The sequence below is a fragment of the Danio rerio genome, chromosome 5, assembly GCF_052040795.2.
Source record: "Danio rerio strain M-AB ecotype USA chromosome 5, GRCz13ab, whole genome shotgun sequence".
Lineage (NCBI taxonomy): Eukaryota > Metazoa > Chordata > Actinopteri > Cypriniformes > Danionidae > Danio > Danio rerio.
This window is the reverse complement of record NC_141025.1, coordinates 17,296,004-17,318,938: the sequence shown is the minus strand read 5'-3', so window position 1 is coordinate 17,318,938 and position 22,935 is coordinate 17,296,004. Positions and strand designations below refer to the sequence as shown.

Sequence of the window (22,935 nt, the reverse complement as noted above, 5' to 3'; positions counted from 1 at the left end):
TTTCCGGAAAGAGAAGTTGTAATATTAACGGTAATTTTCCAGAATTCTGCTCTGTGTAAACACAAAAGGAAAATGCAGGAATGAGCACGTACATGTTTAGAACATTCAGACTCCTTCACATCTGCGCTGTTTATGAAAATAAATGCCTTTAGAAAGGATGCTTGCTAGTCATGTAAGGTTTCCGTGTTCCTCTTTTAATGCCAACTGTGGAAAAATATTATCAAAAATGCTCTTGATTAACCACTGTAAGTTTACCTGCAAGCTCTAGAAATGGTCTTTTCCGAAAAATGACTGAACGTCCTTACATGTGATTAAATGAATAATTCAGCTTTTTACCATTCTGCGGTGCGTTTGCTGCAAGCGTGCAGAATTTGCCTCATTCGCATCTCCAACATTTGGTGTGAACCCAGCTGTGTTGGCCAATCAGAAGGGAGGGAACAGCATGCATGATGTTGTCATGAGTCGACTACGTAGTGTCCACATGATCGCACAGTACCCTGAGTTTCGTAAAATCTTCACTCTGGCCAAAGTTTTTAGAAAGTTTCAGTTTGTCACCGAACACTTGTGTGGGTACAGTGAAACTGCATAAAATACAGTGTGGTTTTGAAAATACCCGTGTTTGTGTGAATAAGTCCACAGTGTTCCAGTTTGCCATCTCAGACATGTACCTCTTAAAAATGTACATTCTTACATTTTCAGAAATGACTTGAGTGTTATAGAAAGTCAGTAGAGATAATGTGAAAAGGCCCACCAGGCATGATTGTGATAGGCTCATAATCAAGTTGTGTTTTTTAGACTTTTGTTTTTTTGTAACATTTATATGAAAATGCTCAGCCATTAATTTGCATGTGGGTTGTCTTTAATCATATTAATCACACTATACAGTCGAAATAATTTTAAAAAAAAAACTTTTTTTTCAACTCTAATCATCAGTATATTTTTTACTGCTTAAGATTTATTATGCAGATTTTGTTTCAGCACATTACTCCAGTCTTTAGTGTCTCATTGTTTCAGAAATAAATGTTTCTGAAACAATTATTAGAAAAACATAAATGTTTCAGAAATAAAAATAAATGAATTAATTTTGTGCATAAGAAACTTTTTTTTATTATCATTGTTGAAAACAGTTGAGCTGCTTAATATTTTTGTTGAAATCGTGATGCTTTCATGAACAGAAGTCTTTAATAAACAGAATTGTCAATAGGAGCAGTAGTCTGTTTTGGTAAATGCAAATATACTGGACAATCTGAATTTGTTCTGTATTGAGAGGATATTATGATATAGTTATGAGGGATGCCCCAATCAAGTTGAGTTTTTTAATATTATTTGCCAGTTGCAGTGCTTCTCAATTAATTTCAGTTTAGGTGGACTTTTAGTTATATAAAGTAGGGCTTGGCCCATAAATCATATATCGAATCATGATCAAATTTATTTTGATAACAATGATATGCTCTGGACATTTTGACTCTATTGATCCTAAAGTGACCGTCAAACAGCAGAAATATGCAACAGAAATCTATAATTGTGTTGATTATAAAGAATAACCAATTTTTTTGTAGCTGAAAATAGGTCATGCTTTGTCAAAGTATTTTTAGTGCACTTGTTTCACTTTCTCACCAACAGCTCACTTTTCCGCCAAAAATTCACTTTCCTGTTAACAGTTCACTTTCCCGCCAACAAGTTCACTTTCCCGCCAACAACAGTTCACTTTTCGCCAACAACAGTTCACTTTCCCGCCAGCAGTTCACTTTTCCGCCTGTGGTATCTTCCTTCAGTCCTGGTTGGAATACTCTTTTAAAAAGTAGAAAAGTAGAGGTATAAGTAAGAAAAGCTTATATCAAAATATATATCAATATCGTTCAATATAGAAACAAATTTTATGAGACTGCATTTTTGCCATATCGCCCAGCTCTAATATAAAGTATTAACTTACATTGTTTTTTTTTTTTTGTTTATATTTAATTGATTTGTGATGCATTAAGAAATTACAACAAACAACACGCTCTTGATATTAATATTGCTTTACAAAATAAACTAACTCTTTGTGCAGGATTAAAGTAAATCTAATATAGAGTACTAAACACTGTCATGTTGAGATTAAGGCAGTATTGCAATTAAAAACTTTACTCTAATTCAAACACAGACTCGCGTTACTGCCACAAATTGCAGTCTGGTTTATGTTGTCTTTCATGATAACTTACAAATAATAAAGATTTGATTGATCATATTAATTTAAAAAGCCTTAATTGGCCCCAATACTGATGCTTAAGGTCTCTTATCATCTCTAGCATGACATCTCTAATTATATGTATACACCTTTCAATTGACAACCACAGTAACATTAATAGCAAGGCTCTGAATAACCCTGTCTCTGAGTGAATGTCACATCTCTGTGTTTTCATTAGCCACAGTTCTTCCCTCTCGGTTACAGACAGAACTCTCGTCCCTTGTAAAACAAAACCCTTAGCAGTCATATCACTCAGCGGATTCCCTCATGTGGTGTCCTGGAGTCTCAGCACTGGGCCCGTCTCAAGTCAACCATGTTTGAAATCTACAATTAGCTGCGGTCTCAGTGGGGACTGAACACCCTGTTTGCTCTTGATAGCCAGGAGTGAAAACAAGCTCCCAGGAGAGTGCTCAGCGGCATCTGCCATGCTCAATTTCTCTTCGCAGCATGTTTTAAACATTAGAGATGGGGGTCATCAAGCAGTTTCGGAGAATTAAATAAGTGTAATCTCATTACGAACTGCGTGACGTAGCAACCAGAAGAGAAATGAAAACAACAGGTTTCGTGTTCAGGCAATATTTTGGGCCCAATGCAAGTTAAACTAATTTGCTAGGATTTGTGTCATTATTGCATATTTATGTATTACCACAAAAATCCATTTTGACTTCAAAAGCCGAAAATCGAGGTTGCAGTGATTAATTACAATAGAAAATGAATTGGGGCAGTTCTTGGAAGGATTAAATCCAGAAATGTGTTGCTTATGATATTATAAGTGATCATATTTATATATCGGGTTGTTTGTATATTGTTTTTGCAACAGCATGAAATGTGTTTTATTATACTGAAGTGTTGAGGGAATTGGGTAGGCTAAATTGTCTGTAGTGTATGTGTGTAAATGAGTGCATATAGTTGTTTCCCAGTGATGGGTTGCAGCTAGAAGGACATCAGCTGTGTAAAACATGCTGGATACGTTGGCGGTAGTGTGGCGACCCCAGATTAATAAAGGGACTAAGCTAAAAAGAAAATGAATGAATGAATGAAAGAAGTGTTGAGGCCCATATTAATTGGTCATTTATTTATATCTTCTTTTAACCTTTTATTAAAATGGTATGTTTTTGTAAGCGTATATCACTTAATTTTCTTTTTTCCATGTAATATTTGACCTAAATCAGCTATTTTGTGATGAATACAAATATACACTCACCGGCCACTTTATTAGGTACACCTGTCCAACTGCTCAATGCAAATTTCTTATCATCAGATCTGGTCAAAGAAAGGTGATTTCAGACTGGGATTTTCAAGCACAGCCATCTCTAGGGTTTACAAAGAAAATGAGAAAATACTCTGAGCAGCAGTTTTGTGGGCACTAATGCCTTGTTGATGTCAGAGAAGAAGGACCAGACTGGTTCAAGCTGATAGAAAGGCAACAGTAACTCAGTCAACCACTCAATACAACCGAGGTATGCAGAAGAGTATCTCTGAACACGTCCAATCTTTAGGCAGATGGGCTACAGCAGCAGAAGACCACACTGGGTGCCACTCTGGTTAGCTAAGAACAGGAAACTGTGACTAAAATTTGCACAGGCTTACCAAAAGTGGACAGTAAAAGATTGGAGAAATGTTGCCTGGTCTGATGAGTCTTGATTTCTGCTGTGGCATTCAGGTGGTAATGTCAGATTTTGGCATCAACAACATGAAAGCATGAATCCATCCTGTCTTGTAGCAACAGTTCAGGCTGGTGGTGGTAGTGTAATGGTGTGGGGGATATTTTCTTGGCACACTTTGGGCCCATTAGTATCAACAGAGCAATGTGTCAGTGCCACAGCCTACCCGAGTATTGTTGCTGACCATGTCCATTACTTTATGACCACAGTGTACCCATCTTCTGATGGCTACTTCCAGCAGGACTAAGCGCCATGTCATAAAGCACGAATCATCTCAGACTGGTTTCTTTAACATGACAATGAGTTCACTGTACTCAAATGGCCTCTACAGTAACCATATCTCAATCCAATAAAGCACCTTTGGGATGTGGTCAAACGGGAGATTTGAATCATGGATGTGCAGCCAACAAATCTGCAGCAACAGCATGACACTATTATGTCAATACAGACATGACAATATGTACATTCCAGTACCTTGTTAAATCTATGCCATGAAGGATTAGGCAGTTCTGAAGGCAAAAATACGTCCAACCCAATACTAGTAAGGTGTACCTAATAAAATGGCCGGTAAAAGGAGTGTGTAATAATGTGTAGTTAAAAAATAACATGCACTTGATTTGAAACCAGAATATTTCTTTAATGACAATGAATGTTAATGTAATGCCCGTCTTCATGTAATCTTGTAATGATAATTAAATTTGTAATAATTCTCAATGGCTGACTAGCAGTGACCATTTGAAAATGTACATACATTAATAAAGTAAATATTAAGTCAAGTATTGGGAAGCACTGGCAGTGTGAAAACAGCATGACCATGCTGTTGTAGTTAAGCTGTTCGCTTGCACGCCACATGAGCGTTCGGCTGTATTGTTGAGCCCTGTGGAGTATTGCTCTACTTTTTTCTGTGCATATGAGACCAGTCTGTGCTTTAATGGCTTGTTGACAGTCAGCTCTGACATCTCTCACTTTTCTCCTCTCTTTCTCGTTTTAGAGTGATGAAAATACTGGGGCTGAAGCTGGTGGGCAGAAACCATTACGACCCCAATGCGGTTGTGATCCTGGGCAAACACAGGTATTTTGCTGAGACCTGATTGACCATGATTGCGATCCATCTGAAATTGATGTGCTTCGCATTGTTTGGCTTGACACCGAATAAATCTACACTTAAAGCCTCAGTGTTTTCCTACCTGGCCTATAATTACCAGACTGTATATGAATCGTTTCAGCACCACTTGCAGTAATGGTTCACACACTGATTCTGTGTTAAAGATAATGCAGATTGTTTGCGTTTTTTTTTTTTTTTTTTTTTTTTTTTTTTTTTTTTTTTTTGAATGTGTGTCCATCAGGCTTCAGGTGTGGCCTGGATACTCCACCAGTATTAAGCACACTGACGGTGGCCTCTACCTGGTTGTGGATGTCTCGCATAAGGTGCTGCGAAACGACTCTGTGCTGGATGTCATGTGAGATTTTTAATTTTTTTTATCAGTGCAATCAATCATTCAGACATGTCCACATTTATAAAAATCAATGCCATTTTGTCAGTTCTATGTTTTATGCTACTTCAAAGCTCTTTTAGGCAAAGTCGCTTCATACACAAACCAAATAAAGGATTAAGAAAAAATATAAAAAGCATAAATATGTATATTTAGTACTATTTAATGAATTTAAGATTTACTCTTTTAAGTTTTGTTTCTTCTGAGCTTATCTTCCATTGCATGATTTTGCGTTATTGATTTACTTACAACAGTTAATAACAACATCTTGATTAGAACTTAAAATGGCAATGAGTTGTTAAAATAATTTGACAAGGTCTCCAAAAAGTCTTAAAAAGGTATTGAAGTTACCTTGAGGATTCCTGCATATACCCTGCCAACATGAATGCTTACCATTTTTAATCCTTATGTGATACATCATTGTTGTTCATAAACTGCCCTGAATTTTTAAGAGTGAAACAATTGTATTTTACTATAACAGTGCTGTCAGTATCTATTTCAGGGTATCCGTGAGGCCTTAGGGCTGATTTATACTTGCTTCAAGCACACGTGTTTGCTCAGGCACGGCTTGCACGCGGTTGCATAGCTCTCGCCGTAGCTAATGCTGATGCACACCTCTCAAAAAATGTAACTACAAGTCGCAACGACGCGTAGTGCAAGCTCTGTGATTGGTCAGCTTGGTAGCGCTGATGAGTGTGGGCAGGACAGAGAGCTGTGCGAGCCCGATGGAGCGAGTGTTTACAAGTGTCGAGTCTAGTGAAGGAGCTCCAGATGGAAACTGTACCGTATGATTAAAGTTGTTGCTAGTCCACCTGTTCCCGCCTCAGAATGAGTGAATTGTAACTGCTTGTACATTAAGGGAGAAAAAACAAAACACCAGCGAAATAACTCGACACAGAGAAACATAAAAACCCACTGCCAGCTAGTGTTTCGGAAGTGTAATTGCAGAGCAACACAAACAGCATGCAGAAGTATAAATGCACCTCAACGCGCAAGGCAGGGGCTGTGGGACACGCTGATCACTCGACGCTGATCACTCATATTTGTATTATATGAATACAAAAACAATTTACAGAAGTAGCTGGCCCATTAGAAAAATCTTTTAGCACTGTAAAAGTCTAATTTCATTCATGATGGTCTTCAATAGTCTTAAATTTGACTTGAAGAGATCTGCAGAAACCCTGTGTTTGTTTATTTTTATACTTAAACTTCTCATTTCATGCCATTGGGTAGCACTTGATGTTGGCAGGGCATTAAAAATATATCTAATTGAAGTAAAGAAATAAGTTGTTAATCATATAAAGGTTTCTTTCAGGAAGAATGCTGCCATAAGATTTAGGTTCAGAGGTTTGACAGTTTAGCAGAGTGCTGAGTTATGAAAATGAGCAACATCACATTCATTTATGTGATGCTTTATTCAATGCAAACTTTTAAATCCACTTCACTGCAATAAACAAGAAAAGAATAATCATTGATGTAAATTTCAAATATGTTACACATTCAGTATAATGGAGACACTGTTATGGTTCACTTAAGTTCAATAACCATGTCAGTGTTGTCAGATTTGTCAATTGCACTTGGTTCAGCTATAAAACAGACAGCAGACAAAAAGAGTCATCAGACCAGCTCAAATCAGTTCATATTTTTCAATAGAGTCAGTGCGGTATGCAATAATGTTATTACAATGTAATATTAAGCTTCATTTAAACGCCAAAAACAACAGTCATCAGGGTGGCAAAATCCATAGATATATGCACTAGATATCGCATACTGGTCCTGAGTATGCGTCAATACCACCGCCACATTTGTACAGTGCTCCCAGGACAAATGTCATTAAACTGTACTAGTCAAAACTAAAGCCAATGTGAAGATGCTGGACTTTTGTGCTGTGTATGGGTGTAGTAACGAGCAAACAAATAAAACAAAGCATAAAGGCAGAACATTTCATGGGTAACATTTCGTTTTTATGATAATTTTTATGTTACTAACGTTTGTGCTAAAGAAGTAACATTATTGCTGATAATAGTCACTTACTGCACTGACCATAAGGCAAAGTACCAGCAACTTTCACTAATTCTAGGCTGATGCGAGTTTTTTGAATAAAATCAGCAATTGAAATATGACAACAAGACACTGTGGTGCCAGAAACGTTTATCTTTGTTGTAAAGTGAAGTAACGGCTAGTTCTTAAAGTAACTTAAAAGGGTCCATGGTAACATCAGTGCCTGCGCCTCGATGTACATACTGTCCACCCCAAATTATTAAATATTACATATCTTATATATCATTTAGATCGGAGAGGTGAATATGCACAATTGAGACGCAGGGATATTAATGGTTCAAATGAATAATAATAGGATAATGCATTTCCATGCACAAAAACATATCCTTTTTGTCGGCAATGCTCATTCAGTCACTTATCCGTCGATATAGAAAGTGATGTAAAATGATAATTTTTGTAATTTAATCAAAATTTGCACAAAGACCACCAGGAAAACTCCTGATCATAGATATATGTAGATATATTTATATATCTATGACTCCATATTGCCAGTCCTCCACTACACCTTGGTCCCACATTTATTTTAATGGAGTGCTACTCTGTACTAAAATGGTGGCTCTATTGATGCATTCTTTCCAATAGACAACAACAGTGTAGGCAACATCTAATGTAAATATCTATGAGCAAAACCTACATGAATCCCAGAGCTCAGAGATGATTTAAAGGAATAGTTCACACAAAAATAAAAAATTGTGTAATTTTCTCACCCCTGTTCAAAACCAGTTTTTTTTTTTCTTTCTGTTGAACACAGAAGAGAGCTGTTTATTATTGACTTTCAAAGTATTTTTAACTGACCCCAGTTTGGGTTCCCATATTTCAAAAATCCTTAGACTTGGGCCTTGTTCCCAGTTTGTGGAAAAAATAATTAATTGTACCTGTTCCTAAGATGGCGAGGCCCTCAGCATATAATGATTTTAGACCTGTGACATTAACGTGTAATTTTAAAATGTTTTTGGAAATGTGTTGTGTCCATGTTAAAATCAGAGGTTGCTAGTAGTTTAGATCCTCTACAGTTTGCCTACAGGCAAGGTAGAGGTACTGAAGATTCAGTGAATAGTATTTTGCTCTTGATTCTGAAGCCCTTAAATAATCCTAAAGCTTATGCTTGGCTGCTTTTGATTGATTTTTAGTTCCGCTTTTAATGTGATTCAACCGCATTTGCAAATTGAAAAGATGGAACAGCTGAATATAAACCTATGCTTGTGTAAATGGTATTTCTCATTTTTAACTAATAGAAGGTTAAAAATTTTCGTTAAGATGAAAATAACAGTAGTACTGGGGTTCCACAAGGCTGTGGCAGCTCACCTATTTGTTTTACACTTCTTATAAATAAATAAATGTTCAAGTAAGCATTTACAAAACTGGTTTGGACAACAAGCAAAGTGTGAGTAAATAATTTCTGATTAAAATTTTTTTGGATGAACTTTTCTTTAACCTCTGTCAATATGAACAAAGCCCTAGTAGAACAGTTTTAGTAGGTTTTGGGTTTTAGCATTAAGTCATATGTATAAAATAAATGCATGTTAGTGTTTTGATTAAATCAGTGAAAAAAATTGCTTACTCTGCTGTCCCTGGAAACCTGTTTTCTCCTCTAGGAATCTGATTTACCAAGGAAGCCGTGAGAGCTTTCAGGATGAATGCACAAAGGAGTTTGTGGGTTCAATCGTCATCACACGCTATAATAACCGCACTTACCGTATTGATGACATCGAGTGGTCCAAGTCTCCCAAAGACACTTTCACCTTGGCTGATGGATCTGTGACCACGTTTGTCGATTACTACAGGTTCATGGAAGCCAGTTCTCTGAATGCATGTAAAAGACACAGCATCTGGACAGTAACTGAATTATATGATGCATATGACGTTGTGAAAGTCCTTACATTTTTATATTGCAGCTCAATATGATTGTAGGAACAGATAAATATCGCTTTCAGATGCTTTTTAAAAAATTAATTGTCAGTTTTTATTCATTGGCTTTTTATGTGAACAGAAAGAACTATGGGATTACCATAAAGGAACTGGACCAACCGCTGCTCATTCATCGTCCAAAAGAGAGGTCCAGACCAGGAGGAAAGGTGAAGTAATGCTCATCAGTGGGCTGTTGTGTTTTCTTGAAGCTTTAGAAATTGCAGTGACAGCTGCATATCAGTCAGTGGTGTTTTGAGTAGCACAAGCATGACTGAATTCACACTCCGTACTGTCATCTAGTGGTGTCTTTTGGCACTGTGCTTTAATACTGGTTTATTTGGTTTGATAACAGATGTTTACCACATCTGATGATTATTGGTGAATTGAGGAAATGTGTACATATAAATGTATACACTAGCATTCAAAATACTTTCAGTCAGCAAAGATGGAGTAATTTTATGGAAGACAACTTTTTTTGGTTTACAGGGTTGAGAATATCTTTATTTAAAATTAAATTTTTTTATTTGTCATTTTATATTCATCATACACAGTATGACATGCAGTGAAATGCTTACACAGCCACTTACACGTCTTAGAATAATAATAACAACAAAAAAATAGCCAACTTCCAGCATAGATTTTTCACAGCGGATCCCCTTCCAGCTGCAACCCTTCACTGGGAAACACCCAAACACACTCATTCACACACATACACTACGGAGAATTTACCTATACCGCATGTCTTTGGACTTGTGGGAGAAACCAGAGCACCCGGAGGAAACTCACGCCAACACGGGAAGAACATGCAAACACCACACAGAAATGCTAAATGACCCAGCTGGGGATTGAACCAGCAACCTTCTTGCTGTGAGGCAACAACACTACCCACTGTGTCACCGTGCCACCCTGTTATACAAAACGTACAAAATAAATATATATTTTTTTATTTTATTTATCTGAGCTTTCTGAAAAATCTATTAGGTTTTCCACATAAAGCTTGCATAGCTCAACTTTTGCTAATAATTTAATATTTTTTCAGCACAAAAATCTGCTTATTAGAATGCTTTCTGAAGGATTGTGAAACACTGAAGCCTTGAGTAATAATGTTGAAGAATCAGCTTTGCTTTATGAATAAAGTCTAACAAAATAAATTATATTAAGGTAAAAATGTATTAAGCGTAGTTCACGCAAACATTCACAGCAAAACATAAAAGCAGGTTTTTAGTGAAACCGTGGTGTTGGTGATTCATAAAAATGTAGGACGGCATCTAACAGCACTTTACACACACACACACACACACAAATAAAGTGGTCACTTGCTATAATGGGGTTCACCTTTTGCTACCTCGCAGTTTCGCAGATTATTATTCTGCAATTTGACATTCTTTTTTTTTACAGCGTGTTGTGTTCTGCATCCTGATTGGCTAAAGACCATTGTCAATCAATCTCCTCCATGTCTTGTCTCCTGTAAAGTACAGGATGCGTTCAGCTTCCCAAATTTACATAAATCTTTGATCGCTAGCAATGTGAATCTGTAGTGCTGTACTATATGATTGCGAGTTTTCTCCCCAACAAACCCCATATTGTCGAAGAAACATTCTGCACTGTCAAAGGCACCTGCTTTAGCACCCAAAAGGCAGAGGAAAATGCTAGCCATCACACAGAAAGTTGAACTTCTGGAAATGCTAAAGAAAGCTAGAAGTTACACAGCTATAGGGCGCCATTATGGAATTATTAATAAATTTTCGGTACTTTACTTTCAATTTCACAGCCTTAAAAGCTGACTACAGATTTCATCGGTTGTGGGTTACTTTTAGAACATAACTCCCGCGAAAAAGGAGAGACCACTGTACATGCAAAACAAAGTGAATACTTGTGTATTTAGGTATTTTGATCAGTCTATCGAAGCTGAAGGTAATTGACAACATTATTATACTTGATGCACAGCTATGACAAAAAGTCCCAATCTGGAACTTGACTGTAGTGCAGGTTCCATTGTATAATGTTAAAGTCTATTTATGGCATTTCTTGTGATTGGGATTGTATGAATGTCTGAATTTGATCCTCATAACAGGTTATAACAGGTGAAATCCTTCTGTTGCCGGAGCTTTCCTTCATGACTGGCATCCCTGAGAAAATGAGGAAAGACTTCAGGGCCATGAAGGTAGACACTGATCATCAGTCAAATACTGTAGGCATGTTAACATGTAACCGTTCAGATGCTGTTATATTGAACTGTCTTTTGTTTCTGTGTTGTAGGATCTGACCATGCACATCAATGTGGGAGCTCAGCAACACACCCAGAGTCTCAAGCAGCTGCTGCACAACATCAACAGCAACAATGAAGCTCTCTCAGAGCTGGGCCGCTGGGGCCTCAGCATCAGCCAGGAGATTCTAGTGGTGAGAATGGAAACACACACCACCTCCATGCTGCACTTGGTGGTGTGGTTAAATTTTTTTGTTTTATATAAATCCACCGCTCCAAATCTTCATCAATATCATACCATTAGTACATTCTTGTTCTATTCCTGTTATGCCTCAGTGTCTTCTAATGAATTGATTATTCTGTGATTGCATCTACACTAGCATTTAAAAAGTTGTTTGATCAGAAGGTTTTTTTTTTTTTAGTTCTATTATGCTCATAAACAGTGGTCACCATAGACTAGGCATTGCTTAACATTTTTTCCACAGCCTGGGCAGGGAAGGGAGTGTACGTAGATTGCTAGGTGACCATCAACTGTTTTCTCAGTTGATGGCAAGCTGACAAAACATTGCTGCAACTCTGATACAAGTTATTAATTTTATGGAGAAAATTAAAAAGCACTTCAGTGTTTGTGAATGTGTACATTCCATACAAATTATGCAACTAATCGGTCAGTTTTTGTCATGTGACTCACTGTGCGCTCGCAGCATTCTGAAAAGCTGAGAGGTTAACAACTACTGGAAGATGCAAGCACGTCGCTCCTAATCTGACCATGCAAGCTACGTGCCTCCATTGGAAATAACGAACTTGCGTGTGGAAAATAACCAATATGCGAACAACCTGTAGAGCCTGGTTTTTACTTGACGTGTCTGCTAGTTCGATTGAATGTGACATCATTGCGGAGTTTGCAGAAGTTCGCTTTGGATTTAAGTTGAATATGAAACACTACAGACATCTTTATGATCTGTGATTTATAGAGAATACCAGATGATCAATAATTCTTGGCTAGAAATTTCAACAGCAGTGGGAAAGGAGGAACGTTTTTGTTAAGTTTGGAAAAACCTGAGGGATAAGTTTGTTAAAGCCAAAAACAGTCCATGGCAAAAGTAGAGACCAGGTACACAATTACAGAATGTTTTTTCACCATTTATAGGTTTGACACTGATGTATATTTTACAATTTTGAATTTAAAACAATTTAATAGTACCAAAACTAAAATTAAGGAACAAACTTTTTCTTTGATAGCTGGAAAGGAATATTTGAACCTATCAGTTTACAGAATACTGATGCCTTGTTTTTCTAGGTTTTATTGGTGATAATAGTCAGGAATGTTGGACATTTCTTTGCTTTTATTCTTGCCATAATAAAAATATAACTGTAGAGTGACCCATGTTCTGTTGTCATTAATATTTTAATAAACTTTATTAGGTAAAACTGTCTGAGATATGAACAAAAGCAAGTGATGCATCAAAGTTTGATTTAAAAACATAATTGAACAACATTGAATGGTTATAAAAATCCTTATCATTAAAATTATTTATAAAAAGAATAAAAATAAGTAAAAAAAAATCTTGAGTGATATTAATGATATGATGTAGTTCCAAAAATGTTCTACTTTTCTGTTTATCTGTCTGACTTTATGGTCAGTTTCTTTTGACCACTCTCTGTCGTTTTTAAAAAGAATCACAATGGTGACCACGTCAAGTATAAAAGCCTTGTCTGTTTTGCGAGGTGCACGCGCAGTCAGCTTAGGTCCGCAATGTGGCGGCAGTCGAAAGTAGAAATCCAGCTTAAGGTCACAGTCATTTGCAATCTCCAGAAGTTAATCTTCTTGCACAGACATACTGGATTCTCCTGATTTGTTGACAAATGGGTTGCAGATCTATTTCTTGGCATTTCGTGGGTCCTTCACTGGGCCTTATCCCCTTCACAAACAATCTTTCCAAAGACATTTGTTTCTTACTCATTTTGCTAGCTTTTGGGTTAAATTTTGGCACTCAAGTTACTAAGATGTAATATGGTAACTTTTGAAAAATTAAAGATTTTCCAAAATAAAAGATCATTTAGATAATAAATAAAAAGAAAATAATTAATGATTTCTTGTGCGGCCTGGTACCAATTGATCCACCGACTGGTATCACTCATAAAGATGCAATTTATTAAATCAAATCTACAGTAAAAATAATATTATAATAATTTAAGTCTTTTTTTAATGTTGATTTCATGACAAAATTGAATTGTCAGCAGTTTCAGTGTCTCGTGATGCTTTGGAAATCATCGTAATTTGCTGGTTTGGTGCTTTTGAAACAAAACAATGTTGAAAAAGTAGTTGTACTCTATTTATGTGGAAACTGTGATGCAATAATTATTTGAATAAATAGAATGTTCAAAATTTAAAAGTCTTTTGTAACAACATTAATACCACTGCCACAGCCATATCAACCTGCAGCCCAAGACCAGTTACTTACTGAAGCTAAGCAGGGCTGAGCCTGGTCAGGGCCTAAACGGGAGACCACATGGGAAAACTAGGTTGCTGCTGGAAGTGGTGTTAGTGAGGCCCGCAGAGGGCGCTCAACTTAAGGTCTATGTGAGTCCTAATGCCCCAGTAAAGTGAAGGGGACGCTATACGGTCAGTGAAAGACTATACTGACTTTCAAATGAGACGTTAAAATCGAGGTGCTGACTCTTTGTGGTCATTAAAAATCCCATGGCACTTCTCATAAATAGTGGTGTCCTGACCAAATTCCCTCCATTGTTCCTTACCCATCATGGCCTCCCAATCATCTCCATCTACAGAATTGGCTCCATCACTGTCTCTCCACTCCACCAATAGCTGGTGTGTGGTGAGCGCACTGTCGTCGTTGTCCTTTGGCTGACGTCACATCATCCAAGTGGACGCTGCACATTGGTGGTGGTGTGGAGAGACCCCCCCCATGATTGTGAAACGCTTTGGGTGTATGACCATACAATAAATGTGCTTTATAAATACACACATTTCATTTCATTACAATTTATCACATTACATAATAAGTGTAAGCTGCTGAAAAAAAAAAAAAATAATAATAAAAAAAAATATATATATATATATATATATATTTAATTTTTTTGTTCTAAATGTCTATTAGTGAATAATGTTTCTATTATTTTGTTTTGTCTGTATCCTTTTTGCATGAATTTTAAAAATTCTCACGGAAACCCAACTGGACCTGATGCATTTGTAAATAGAATTTATATTTTGTACTATGCTCCTTTTTCAAAATGTGAAAAATACAACATTATTATAAAATGTGGATAAGTTTCAATTTAAACCTTACATAGCAGAGAAAAAAAGGTGTTTCAGCTAGAAAGACTTCAAATTACACAGTTAGTGGTTAATAAGCATCATTAACATTAACACATACTGGTCACTAGATGTGTTGTTTACTTAATTACTTTGCATGCTGTTTGTTCTGCGCAACGTGATCTACTGATATGCTTCCAGTCAACTTGAATTATTTAAACGTTTTGTTTTGGCACAGACTCAAGGAAGAACTCTGCCCAGTGAGACCATCTGCTTGCATTCAGCCTCTTTTGTCACATCTCCGGCAGTAGACTGGTCCAGAGAGTTGGTTCGAGACCCCTCCATCAGCACTGTGAGTCAGCACTATCAGAGAGTTCGGACACAGCTGAGTGTTTGATCAGAATTCCTGTGAGTCATTGGTTTGCGGGGGAGTTCACACGTGCAGCAGAAACACATGTGGAAAGAGGAAACCGCATATGCTGGAGTCTCACACCACTGAGAGAAAGCGGTCTGGTTTAGCAAGAGTGGAAATAAAATTGATGCATAGATTGAATGGCTAAAGAAGCACATCACACAAGACCACTAACAGTGTTGTTTTTTTTTTGAAAATCAGTGAATTTTTTTTAAATTAAAAAACTTCTAAGTATGGCTGCACAATTTATAGTTTGACCATCAATATCGCAATGTGTACGTCCACAGTAGTCACATCGCAAAATATGCAATGTTGAGTTGGGATTATATTTGACCAGAAACCACAGGTCAAAACACATGAGGTTTGTGGAGACACTGCAGAATTGAACCATAATAGAGTGAAAGCTTATCATCTGCAAACGATTTTGAAGGTCTGTGACGAGATGAGCATTTTAAGAGTTCAAAGCATTTTAATAGAGTATAAAGAAGTTTATTAAAGATTAGTTTTATTGAATAATTTATAGACAGTGGGTCAGTGGTTAGCATTGTCACCTCACAGCAAGAAGGTTGCTGGTTTGAGTCCCGGCTGAGCCATTTGTCATTTCTGTTGAGTTTGCATGTTCTCCTAGTATTGGCAGGGTTTTTTTTTTGTTTTTTTTTTCAGGTGTTCTAGTTTGCCCTACAGTCTAAAGACATGGAGTATAAGTGAATTGGCTAAGCAAAACTGGCCATAGTGTGTGGGGGTGTGGGTGTGGGTGGGTTCTTTCCAGTACTGGGTTGTGGCTGGAAGGGCATCCGCTGCGTAAAACATATGCTGGAGTAGTTGGCAGTTCAGTCCGCTGTGGCGACCTCTGATAAATCAAAGACTAAGCCGCAGGAAAATGAACTTGATGAAGATTTGATGAAAACGATGAGGACTATGCAATTTTATTTTACATGTCAACATTTTATTTCTGTACCTGAATACTGTTAGACTCTCTCCAGAAAACCATACAGCACTGTTTATTTTTACTTTAATATTTGCTCCATTGTTTTATTTATGACTGTAGTTTGTTTATTATGTCTATATAATAAATTACATCACTCCCCTACAAAATCATCCCAGTAAATCTAATCCAAACAGAGCTATTTTAAGTCATCGCATTATGTATTACAGAGAAAAAATATTCCAATGTCATATTTACCAGTATCGTGCAGCCCTACTTAAAAGTGAATCAAAAGTGCATTTTACAGGGTTCCCACGGGTCATAGAATGTCATGGGATTTTAAAAAATCTATTCTAGACAGTAAAGGTCAGGGATTTTTTTTGTTTGTCCATGCTATGTAATATCAGGGATTTTAAAAAATAAAATTGTTTTAGTTTCCAATTATCAAAATACAATTTTCTATACCATAATTTTATATTTTACTGTTTCATACTGTTTTTTGGTAGAATTTTCTTTTCATGCTCATCAACTGGTCGTAACTTAAGGGAATAGTCCCCCACCCCCCTCACCCAAAAAAAAAATGTTCATGTCAATGTTTTAATGTTGAGCATAAGTTGGAAACTCAGAAAGATTTGGAACCACTTGAGGGAGAGTACATAGTGCGCACATTAAAATCTTTTGTGAACTCAAAAGTCAAAAGTGTAAGAGACTAAATTATCATATGCATTTGTTTATATGACAAAGCATGTCTTTTTAACTCAAGAAGGTCCATACTGACTCCAAATGCAGAAACTGATAAGATCAGGGCCTGGTGTGTGGACTTGGGGGGTTTATTGTGTGGTCACATGTTGATTGGTCAGTTTAAATGTCTCAGCATTTGGGCTTTAGTCACATGGTCAAGAAAGATACAATATAGGTGTAAAACTCTGCTCTGTCTTTTTTCCTGGCCTGTCTTTTCCTGGTCTGCTTCTCTCCTGCTCTGCTTCTCTCCTCCTCTGGTGCCTATCTTCTCTGCCTCTTTGGCTTACTTGCTCTCTTTGTCTCTCCCTCCCTTTGTCTCTCCTTTTACCTCTAGAAACTTTAATATTACATTTAAGCTGGGTACATTTTATATCATATAGTTTTATCATTTAATATTTTATACAGTATTTTGTAATTAATTCAGTTGTAACCATAGCAAATTATTGTCATTAAATCATTTCATTTTCAAGTATTTGTGAATTACTTTTGATTTAACATCAACACTTAATTGTTCCATATTGCAATACAATACAATCATATAATATCATCGTTCTCCCACATTTATAGATATTAATACTGCCCTTATTTCTGTTTTTGCTATGAGATTGCAGAAGAATGGTTTAAATAGAAATGTACAGTTTTTCTTACCATCATGCTGATAACTTTTTAGTCACTCGACAGAACTACAGTTCGAACCGCTGTGGTTAAAACCCATTCTTACAAAAGTGACCTGTTTTACGGTTCACTAGATGTCATGGAAATTCAGCTCAGTCAGTAAAAGTCATGGAATTAGATATTTGGTTTAAAGTGGGAACCCTGATTTTAAACACAGCTGGACCGCTGTAAATATGATTTGTGATGCAAAGGATTCTTAAGATGTGGTTGATTTTAATAATACAGAAACACAGGTGGATGCGTGCAGTGTGATTGCTCTTAAAATGCAGTTTGAATTAATGACTCAAAAATACAAAGCTGAACCTGATTCCTTAACAAATTGGCCAGCTTTTGATTTTGTAGCAATGTTATCTGATGACAAATAATTCTCACAAATGTTTTGTTTGATTGAATCAAACAGAAAGAGTAGCAGAGAGAAATTTCTGAGCAAATTGGTTATCATTCTGTAAAATTAATCTTAACTAAAGATTATTTTTTACCGAAAGATTACCAATTTGCTAAGAAATTTGTCTCTGCTACTCTTTCTGTTTGATTCAATCAAACAAAACATTTGTCTTTAGTTGTTTTTTTAATGTGACAATTTAATTTTAAGTCCCCAAACTAACAATTATAGCCTGAGTCAGAGCAGACAATAATACATTGCTGATAACATCAGTTCATTCAATATCATTGTCTCACATTGCTCTGATGGAATTCTTCCTCTCTGTCTCCTGCCCCATGACTTCTCTGTGTCAGGTCCCTCTGAATTGCTGGGCTGTTTTCTATCCCAGACGGGCAACCGATCAGGCTGAGGAGCTGGTGACCACTTTTTCAAGGGTAGCTGGTCCTATGGGCATGAGAGTGGAACGACCCATCCGTGTAGAGTTGCGCGATGATCGAACCGAGACCTTCGTCAAGAGCATTCACTCTCAACTCACCAGCGAGGTCAGGCACTGATTTATAACGATAAATTGTAATGAAAGAACTTTACATTTTGTCTATACTCCCAAAGAACATGTTTTTCCTCAACAAACTTCAGGAGTTTTATCTTCAGAAAAAATATCATAGTATAGGAATAGGGTTCTTATTTTGTCTCAAATAAATTCTCCTTTCTGATTTTTCAGCCTCGTGTACAGCTAGTCGTGTGCATCATGACAGGAAACAGAGATGACCTGTATAGTGCCATCAAAAAGCTTTGCTGCATCCAGAGTCCAGTACCATCACAGGTTTTGTTTAAATGCAGCATTTTTGCATTTCACATTTTAGTTGCTAAATTAAAAACACAAACCATACACTTCCTTTCAAAAGTCTATATAAACTCATAAAGGTTGCATTTATTTGTAAAGAAACATTCCTATTTTAAAGTATTACAGTTTTTAAATAACCTTTTTTCTGTTATATGTTAATGTGATGTATTCATTTAATTGGCAAAGCTGCATTTACAACAGCCATTTCTCCAGTTTAGTGTCATATGACCCTTAGAAATAATTCTGATGTGCAACCATGAATCAAAACCATAAGGGTACTTTTTTTATTGAGATTCATACTTCATTTGAAAGCTGAACAAATAGGCTTTCTTAGGAAAATCTTGGCTAAATACACCTATTTGAAAATCTGGAATCTGAGGATAAAAATAAAAACACGATGTGAAGAAAATTACCTTTTAAAGTTGCCAAATTAAGTTTTTAACACGAACCAATAATTACATTTTAATATATTTGCAATTTTTTACAAAATATCTTCATGGATCATGATTATTAATTTTCCAATGATTTTTGGGATAAAATAAAAACCTACAATTAATTTAAGACTACTGCCAAAAAACTTTGTGGTTCAGGGTCACATATTACATAGAGCAGGGCCAAACTTTTTCATTAGTTTCTACTGAATTTAATAAAAAAAAATAATAAAAAAACTTTCAATTAAAGCTAATTTTGGTCACTAAGTTAGTGGTTTAGCTTTATTTCTTGGTATACAAGAAACCACTGTGACAATTTGAACTTATCCTTTTTATAATTAGGGTGTGAAATATCTTATAAACATCAAAAACCCATTTTTTTGCATTTTAATATAAAAAAAAAAATCTAAATGTATTCTAAAAGACTGCATTATACATTGAATCTCAAGAATTTGCCAATGTCAGAAATACATACACCAATTCTGAAATGATCACAGATGATGCATTTTACACACTGCTAGTCTGATTGTGTCTGTGTCCCAGGCAATCAACGTTCGGACCATCTCACAGCCGCAGAAGCTCCGCAGTGTTGCTCAAAAGATCCTTTTGCAGATTAACTGCAAGCTTGGAGGAGAGCTGTGGACGGTGAACGTTCCTCTGGTGAGTGTGTGAGTGCATGCATGTGTCGGCTAATCTGACCGTTTGCCGACGGGTGGCCCTGGAGTTATCATACTATATGTCACTCTTGATTAAAAACTGCTCAAGTAAATATGCTTAAGTAAATATAGAGTATGGGGAATTAACTGGGCATGGTTTCTGCACAGTATGATCTGATATATAATATGAGGGTGTGATCTATTGTCTATTAAATTCTAATATTTATTTTATTAACATTGATGGATAATTTCAATATTTATTCATGACAGAAGGTCCATCATTGTTTTGTTCTGGAATATGAAATTTCATCATATTTTACCTCTGCAGCCACAAACTCATTAATAGTCGTGAGTGGGTGGAGGAATAAATTAATATTAATATTTTAATCCTACAGTAAATAACTTGTTTTTCACACTTTGTTCACAGTAATTAATAATAAAATAAATCTGAAATAATGCATGAAAACGAATAAATAAAAGTGAACATAATTCATAAATGGAGCTGATGTTGGATTGTTCCTGCAGATAAGGAGCTACCTAAACTAACCACTTCAGTTTACGTTTGACAGAAATACTTGATGGTGATTGGAGTGGATGTTCACCATGATACCAGCAAGAAGAGCAGATCTGTCATGGGCTTCGTGGCAAGTCTCAACAGGTAACTTGAAATAAAGTAAAACAGCTCAGTTAATGTTCACACATTACTGTCTACAGGTTTGTATATTTTAAATGTATCTAAACAAAGCAGCGTTTCTTTCATCAGAAATACAGTTAAAATGGTAATACTAACATTACAAATCAAAACTATGAAAAAGAGAATATTCTGTTTTCTATTTTTGCGTAATATATTAAAAAAAATCCTTTAGAATTAATTTTTTGGCAGAGAACTGAAAACGACAATTATTAAAAAATGAATTGTATTCAGATATTGTCACATTTGATCAGTTGGCTGAATCTTTGTTCAGTTAAATTTAAATTAATTAACTTGTTTAAAGAAAAAAAAAAAAGAATTTTACTGAGCTTACACTCACTGGCTTCACTTTATTAGGTACACCTGTCCAACTGCTCACAACGCAAATTTCTAAGCTGCCAATCACATGGCAGCAACTCAATGCATTTAGACATGCAGACATGGTCAAGACAATGTGCTGCAGTTCAAATTAAGCATTAGAATGGGGAAGAAAGGTGATTTAAGTGACTTTGAATGTGGCAATATCCAGTGAGAAGCAGTTCTGTGGGCGCAAATGCCTTGTTGATGGTAGAGGTCAGAGGAGAATGGCCAGACTGGTTTCAGCTGATAAAAAGGCAACAGTAACTCAATTAACCACTCGTTACAACTGAGGTCTGCAGGAGAGCATCTCTGAACACACAACATGTCAAACCTTGAGGCGGATGGGCTACAGCAGCAGAAGAGCACACCGGCTGCCACTCCTGTCAGCTAATAACAGGAAACTGAGGCTATATTTCGCAAAGGCGCACCACAATTGGACAATAGAAGTTTAAAAAAACGTTGCCTGGTCTGATGAGTCTCAATTTCTGCTGCGACATTCGAATGGTAGGGTCAGAATTTGGTGTCAACAATATAAAAGCATGGATCCATCCTGCTTTGTATAAACAGTTCGGGCTGGGAGGGGTGGTGTAATGGTGTGGGGGATATTTTCTTTGCACACATTGGGCCCATTAGTACCAATTGAGCATCGTGTCATTGCCACAGCCTACCTGTGTATTGTTGCTGACCATGTCTATCCCCTTTTTAACCACAGTGCCATCTTTTGATCTCTAGCAGGATAACACCATGTCATAAAGCACAAATCATCTCAGACTGGTTTCTTGAACATGACAATGAGTTCACTGTACTCAAATGGCCTCCACAGTCAACAGAGGTCAATCCAATAGAGCACCTTTGGGATGTTTAAATGGCAGATTCGCATCATAGATGTGCAGCCAACAAATCTGCAGCAATTGTGTGATGCTATCTTGTCAATATGGACCAAAATCTATGATAAATATTCCCAGTACCTTGTTGAGTCTGGGCCACAAAGAATTAAGGCAGTTCTAAAGGCAAAAGTGGGTCGGTCCAACCCACTAGTAGTAAGGTGTACATAAAAAAGTGGCTGGTGAGTGTATATTATCTAATTAGAATTTTTATATTATAAACAAGTGAGTTCACCTTGTTTACATCTGATATTAGAATGGTTTTTCGGAAACCCAGTTAGAGTGGACAATTGCTCAAACTTTGTTTAAAAAAAAAAAACCTGGTTTTAACATTCGTATTCATTTTAGTATCTGACCACTAGCTCCTGCAAGTTTTTACGTGTTCTTTACTAAAGTATTCACTACAGTAATGTTATATATAACTGTTTTTATATTAATATAAAATAAAGTTAAGCAAGCTTGGTCAGATATGGTTTAAACCAATTTGCTTTTAATCCATCAAAGTTTGCAGATACATTTTGAGTGAGGAGTGAGAACACACACAAAGACACGCACAGTGAGCAGCATACACCCGGCACCTCAGCTGGGTATTGAAGATGGAGACCGTGTGGTTCATTCACCCCACTTTAAATTCCTGCCGGGACCAGGAGTCAAATCAGCAAACTTTGGGTTGCAAGTCTAACTCACAACCATTAGGCCAATGTGTGTTTATTTCTTTGATTTGATCAAGTTATTTTGATTAATCATACATGGGCTTAAATAATCTATTCAGAATGTATTTTTAAATTAGAATGTAACAATATAATAAAATGTAGGACGTGTTCTGTGCATCAGTTGTTAATTCAAGTTTGAAACGTGGGTGTTGAACTTTAGTGAAGGCAGATGAACTTGAGCTGGCAAGAACAGGATTTAATAAGGCATGAACAAGACCTTCAACGACTTCCTAGGTGGTCTATGAAAGCCTGTAGACTTGACTTTTATGTGAAGGATTCGGGACGTTTTGCCAGGGAAACCAAAAGGATGTGACATTTACATCTGCTTCTGAAAGCCTCTCTTTAATTCAGTGATACATAAAAGGAATGCTTATAATGTTAAGGA

The 22,935-nt window shown here is 36.4% G+C and overlaps 1 protein-coding gene across 2 annotated transcripts in view; it reads left to right on the top strand.

Annotated features, from left to right (window-relative positions):
* Positions 1 to 22,935, top strand: part of piwil2 (piwi-like RNA-mediated gene silencing 2) — a 40,747-nt gene that overhangs the window by 13,168 nt on the left and 4,644 nt on the right. For both annotated transcript variants that reach the window (NM_001365624.2, XM_087252815.1), the window contains exons 9-19: positions 4,883 to 4,963; positions 5,238 to 5,351; positions 9,041 to 9,229; positions 9,436 to 9,520; positions 11,428 to 11,517; positions 11,613 to 11,753; positions 15,075 to 15,188; positions 18,325 to 18,513; positions 18,693 to 18,794; positions 19,790 to 19,906; positions 20,472 to 20,560. In NM_001365624.2, coding sequence (NP_001352553.2) covers positions 4,883 to 4,963; positions 5,238 to 5,351; positions 9,041 to 9,229; positions 9,436 to 9,520; positions 11,428 to 11,517; positions 11,613 to 11,753; positions 15,075 to 15,188; positions 18,325 to 18,513; positions 18,693 to 18,794; positions 19,790 to 19,906; positions 20,472 to 20,560 — 1,311 coding nt within the window. The remainder of the gene's footprint in view (positions 1 to 4,882; positions 4,964 to 5,237; positions 5,352 to 9,040; positions 9,230 to 9,435; positions 9,521 to 11,427; positions 11,518 to 11,612; positions 11,754 to 15,074; positions 15,189 to 18,324; positions 18,514 to 18,692; positions 18,795 to 19,789; positions 19,907 to 20,471; positions 20,561 to 22,935) is intronic.